At 37.1% G+C, this 6,394-nt stretch overlaps 1 protein-coding gene across 1 annotated transcript; it reads right to left on the reverse strand.

Annotated features, from left to right (window-relative positions):
* Positions 1-3,561: 3,561 nt before the first annotated feature.
* On the reverse strand, positions 3,562-4,524 carry LOC140116231 (olfactory receptor 6B9-like). The gene has a single exon (XM_072132866.1). It carries the CDS (start codon positions 4,522-4,524, stop codon positions 3,562-3,564), a length of 963 nt encoding a protein of 320 aa, XP_071988967.1.
* Positions 4,525-6,394: the final 1,870 nt, after the last annotated feature.

Consider the following 6,394-nt stretch of genomic DNA (forward strand, 5'->3'; position numbering starts at 1 on the left):
ATTTTGAGGACTGTATGGCCTTTTGATAACTTTTTATTAATTTTTTTATTATTATCAGAAACTATACTGCCTCGAGTCATACAAGACGCAAGACTGTCATAGCAACAGATCATCGCTCCCTGATGACGTCATGGGAAGTTGCTTTGTAGTGCTGCTGACAGCTTTGCTCGCAGCGATCGTGGGGTCACAGGTGTTACCAGTGGATGCTTGCTGCAATATGCAGCACACCCACAGTCGACATGTGATGTACTAATATGTCACATGTCTGTAAGGGAGTTAAGATATTTTGATAAATGGGAACCCAGTATTTTGCAGATTCAATGCTTTATTTACATACAGTAGGTCATATTGAACATGGAAACTGTTGAAAATGATTGGGATAAGAGACAACTCTTAGTATGTATTTGAGTATATGATGATATATTTCATCTTTTGATTCATCTTTTCAGTTTCATTTACAGTGAGGGTTTTTGAAATTAGAGGTATTATTGGGAACACTCAATCTCTCTAAGACATTCACCTATGCCTAGTTCCAGATGCACAGAACTAGACCCTTTGGGAAGAAAGATATTCCTGAACTTTATGATAAGGGTGAATGAAGGTGAAGCTTTCCTTTCTATATTGAGTGCTTCTTGTTAAAAAAAATATATATGCCTGGTTACCAAAACCTCTGTTCTAATTGAAATTGGGAGAATTAGGAAGAGGTAAATTGAGAATCTGATGACATATTCTTAGATGCTCTTATGGTTATAGAGGAGTGTGGGGGTTGAGGTGAAGAGCCTGTGTGAGCCTTAAAAAATTTCTGTACTTACCTCCGAATTCTTCTCTCTTTCTCTAAGTATAGAGTTTTTATTCAAGGGGGCTATAATGTGGACATTTCATTAGTGGGGGGGGGGGACTCTACCGTGGACATTTGTATAAAAGGGGGTAAATCTAGGTCCATAGATCATAGGCCTGCACAATGCTTGAATGGGCTACAAAACCAAAAGTAAGAAGCTGGGTGAGAAGGGGAGCACTGTTGGTGCTACAGTAAGAAAATTGAAGAAATTCAAAAGGACTGTTAATTGACATTGATCTGGGGCATTATGGAAAATCTCTCCTGGTGGGGGGACCTTGATCATTAGGAAGGAGAGATATCAGCATACAACTACGAGGGGTGAACTACAACTACGAGCTGGAACCACAGTCACCAATAAAACCATTACACCACAATGGTTTAAAATCATGTATTGTCTGTAAGGTCCCCCTGCTCAAGAAGGCACATATGCCATCTGAAGTTTGCCAGTGTACACCTGGATGATTCTGTGAATGATTGGGAGAAAGTGTTATGAGACAAAAATTGAGATCTGTGGTATTAACTCAACTCGCCATATTTTAAAGAAGAGATATGCTGCCCAAGACCCAAACATTTTTCCCAATGTCAAGCATAGAGGCAGAAACAGTGGCCCAGATATATGAAAACTGGAGCAAACTGCCTTAGTTTGACTCACTAAAGTGCAGATTGTGCCACATGACACAATAGTGGCTTATGCTTTTAGTTAAAGTAGTCCATTTTTAGGATGAGCACACAGTTCCACCTTTTTTTTTAGTTGCAGTTAGCTTCATGTTGTTGCAATACAATAGTGTTGAATCACAACAAAAAATGTGGTCCAAACTCTGGTTAAGCACTACCATGCCTCTTTATGTGCACAGTTTTCTGAAGTGTCAACCAAAGTGCAACTGCAATATAATTGTGGGGCAAGTATTTCATTAATACATGTGCAAGCTCCAAAGAGCTTCTGTTTACTGCAAATTTAGACAAAAAAAATGACCCAGATGATGATAATTATGGGCCATTATGTTTTGGGGTGTCTACTAAAGGCACATGACTACTCCACCTCATCCATAGGAGAATGGAGGGAGCCGTGTACCATAACATTCAGAGGGAAAACCCCCTTCCCTCCTCTAGGACATTAAAAATGGGTTGTAGCTTGGTCTTCCAGCAAGACAATGACCCTAAAATAAAGGAGTGGCTCAAAAAGAAGCACATTATGGGCATGGAGAGGCCTAGCCAGTCTTCAGACCTTAACCCAATAGAAAACTTATGGAGCGAGATAAAGTTCTGAGTTGCCAAGTGACAGCCTCAAAATCTTAATGATTTAGAGATGCTCTGCAAAGAGGAATAGATCAAAATTCCTCCTAACGTGTTCACAAACCTCATTCATAACTACAAAAAAGTTTGAACATCTTTCTTGCCATCAACAGTTTTGCCACCATGTAATAAGTCCTATTTATTTCCTTGTAAGTTTGAAGTACAAAAGGACAAACTGAGGCTGCTTTCACACGCTTGTTTTGAGGACGCATAAGTGGTGGTGGTACGGTGACCACATAAATATGGCACCGTACTATGCAGGGGGAAAAGAAAGAGCATGCTTTTTTTCCCCATGTTTACAGTCAAACCTCGCAAAAATACGAGAGGGCCATGTGCTATACCAAAAACAACAATTTTTATTCAACATGACTGAAACAAATGACATATACACCAGACCAACAATAAAAGCAATTAAAAAGGAAAAAATCCTAAAAACTTAGACCCAGGGGAGGTTTGGGCACATGATAATGCCTCTAAAAGCAAATACCTCCCTACCCAGCCCTACACCCAAAGCCTGTCCAGCAAGATGAATCAAGTGACAAAGACCATGAGAAAATAACATGGCAAGTGCAACCTTGCAACAAAACAATGATAATAAAATAGAATGCAATAATTACCAAACAGGCCAGACAGCTAGGGGAGGGACTGGGAGAGCCCCACGCGTATGACCCCTGAGGAAGCCACTGTGAGTGGCGATACACGTGGGGCTCTCCCAGTCCCTCCCCTAGCTGTCTGGCCTGTTTGGTAATTATTGTATTCTATTTTATTATCATTGTTTTGTTGCAAGGTTGCACTTGCCATGTTATTTTCTCATGGTCTTTGTCACTTGATTCATCTTGCTGGACAGGCTTTGGGTGTAGGGCTGGGTAGGGAGGTATTTGCTTTTAGAGGCATTATCATGTGCCCAAACCTCCCCTGGGTCTAAGTTTTTAGGATTTTTTCCTTTTTAATTGCTTTTATTGTTGGTCTGGTGTATATGTCATTTGTTTCAGTCATGTTGAATAAAAATTGTTGTTTTTGGTATAGCACATGGCCCTCTCGTATTTTTGCTTGATTTGTATTTGCATGTGCCCAACTCTTTACTACAAGTATAGTTCCCCCTCGTTATAATACAGTCAAACCTCGTACATTGGTATAGAGAGGGGCGGGGTTAGCAGCAATCACCCCTCCTCCTCTTTAGCACACTGCAGTATGAGCATACGGCAGTTTAAAAGGAGCCTTACACAGTATTTTTTTTTCTTTCTTTACTTTCTTTTGTTTCTTCTCGGGCTACTCACAGGTAACAAGATGGAATAAGGGTTTTTTAAGAATACTTAGAAAGTAGGTTTTCGTATTATATAAATGCATTTTGTAAAACTGAAATGAAGTATTAAAACATGTTTCCAGTCATTTGCATTAGACAGTATCCATTATATAATACACACCATATTTTATTTATATTGAGTTGACAAACCTGGGATAAATTTTCTAGCCTGAATAATTTTTTGCACTGCATCTTTTACTTCCTTGTTCCTCAGGCAATAAATGAATGGATTTAAAAGAGGAGTTAAAATGGAGTAGAAAACAGATATCAGCTTGTCTTCCTCAAAAGCATAACTATCCTTTGGTCTGACATACATAAATATGACAGCTCCAAAATAAATGATCACAACAGTAAGATGGGAGCCACAGGTAGAGAATACTTTTTGGCGACCCACTGTAGAGGGGATTTTCATAATGGCACAAATTATATTAATGTAAGAAACAAGAGTGAAGAGGAGACAACTAAAAACAATAACCCACATCAAACTGAAAAAGTTCGATTTCAAGAGGGAGGTATCTGAACAGGACAATTTTAGGAGTGGAGATACATCACAGAAGTAATGGTTAATAATGTTTGGTCCACAAAATGATAGTCTTGCTAAGAAAATCACCGGGAGTAAAGAGCCGAGAAAGATCCCTAACCAACAACCACATGTCAAACTCCAGCATAACTTGGGGGTCATGATGGCATTATATCGTAATGGATGACAGATTGCCACATAGCGGTCATAAGCCATGATTGCCAGCAAAAAGTTCTCTATACCACCAAGAAAGAAGAAAAAGTAACACTGAGAAAAGCAAGCACTAATGGATATTCTGTTTATTCTGACCAAAAAACCTATGAGCAATTTAGGAACTGTCACAGTTACGTAACAAATCTGCATAAATGAAAAATTACTGAGGAAAAAGTACATGGGACGATGGAGATGTAAGTCGACTCGAATTACAGTAATGATAACCAAGTTTCCAGTAACGGTTAATAGATATGAAATTAAAAAGATCAGAAAAAGAAAGTTTTGGAATCTTTGGTTTGATGGAAATCCTAATAATATAAATTCAGTTACAGCAGTAGCGTTCCATAACCCTTTCATTTGTGTTCTATGCAGGCTGTATACTAAGGAGGAAGGACATACAGTTATTGACAAGCATATTCTACACTATGTAAAAAAAAGAAAAAACTGTGTGCTGGCCACATCCAACTGAGCACAGTGCAGTGTACAGGAGGGATATGTGATGCAAGGGGTCCACCTCTGTTGGCCAAACAGAACTTCTAGTTTTAGATTTGTCGATTGTCGGATGTCCTAGTAACTAGTAATCAGGTTGTTAGGAGTGACCTCATTAAGGTTGTAGGAAAACATGCCGGCTATGACACAGTACCTTTATGAATGCCACACCTTTTTCCAAAGTATTTTTGCTTGTTACTTGTTATCATCTTTGTTATAGTTCCCCTTATTAACTCTTCTATTTTTAATAAAACACCATATATATAGACTTAAATATAAAATCTATCTAGTTATTTTAGTTATTATTTTTAACGGGATCTGTCACATTTTGGTTACTCTATTTTTAAAGGAGTTATAAAGTCCTAAAGTTTTATAGAGTTCTTTGTTCTACCCCTTACCTATAAAATTTAAAGTTTTAAGCCTATGTTCACATCTACTCTGATGAATATCTTTTTTGTAGTCAATTGGGTCTTTTGCACAACCTTAGGTGTTATTGCATGCATTAACTGTTCTATTCAGAGCAGAACAACAGAAACCTCTGGTGGAACTTTAAATATAGCCCAATAAATTGAAAAACTTTATTGATTTTATTTAACTTTATTTAGGATGTCTTTAAGCTAAAATGGCACATAAAGTAACCTTGCTTGACACAGAGCTTTCTCATCAAACTCAAAGGCAGAATCAGTTGTTACAAATCAGCAAAAAAAGGTTTAGTAAAACCAAAATATCCATGAGAATTTAAATAAATGAAAAACTTTACAACCATTGTATGCATGATGTTTATTCTAATTCTAATGAATGATGTATAATTCATGTAAAATATGTGCACCCACCAAGTCTTTCTCACTTCTTTTTGTTCAGGTTGGGTTAGTAGCTTTCTAGAATGAAAACATGTAATGTACTTTTGATGGTTTTTTTCATTGAAAATAAAGAAATAAAAAGCAGTTGAGATAAAATTAAAGCAAATATAGTATAAACAATAAAAAAGCCCAAATATTACCCATTCAAAATATGTAAATACAAAACAATACTAGTTCATTAAAAAATGATTTTGGATGCAATGTGTACATCTTCAGGAAGTATTAATTCATGTATAATATTTAGTTGTTTCTGCATTCATATCAGAATCTCTTTAGAAATCAAATATAAATAACATGGTTTATATAGTTTCTTGAGCTATGCAACTCCCATGGCATCTGAAAACAAGGGAGTTCATGATTGGGAATAATAATTCTAAACCTTAACCCCTATAAGATGTTTCTAGCTGTATTTTCCAAGACAAAGGGATTTTTTTAATGTTTTAATACTGTGTTCTAAAATCAGTAACTTTTATTTTTCTGGAAATTTTGAGGCTTGTTAATTGTAGGATAAGTTGTATTTTTGCCTATAACTTGTAGACAAAATTTTATTAAAAGTGCCTCTAAACTACTAAACTAGGATTATTTTCATTCTGAGCACCACATTGTATTCATTCAGTAGTTTACAACCATAAACGGGGTTTTGTTGTATTTCAGAGAAGTTGAACAACCTGTACAGTGAATTTTCACTTTAGTTCTGGTATTACCGTATATACTTGAGTATAAGCCGACCCGAGTATAAGCCGAGACCCCTAATTTTACCACCAAAACTGGAAAAACCTATTGACTCGAGTGTAAGCCGAGGTTGGGAAATGCATTGGTCACAGCCTCCCAGTATATAGCCAGCCAGCCCCCAGTAGTATATAGCCAGCGTGCCTCCT

Source organism: Engystomops pustulosus, chromosome 1, assembly GCF_040894005.1.
Source record: "Engystomops pustulosus chromosome 1, aEngPut4.maternal, whole genome shotgun sequence".
In the NCBI taxonomy this organism is placed as follows: Eukaryota; Metazoa; Chordata; class Amphibia; order Anura; family Leptodactylidae; genus Engystomops; species Engystomops pustulosus.

What these genes read in the sequence shown, in the direction of transcription:
- LOC140116231 (XM_072132866.1), bottom strand. Translation starts at nt 4,524, where the DNA reads ATGAAAGGGTTATGGAACGCTACTGCTGTAACTGAATTTATATTATTA.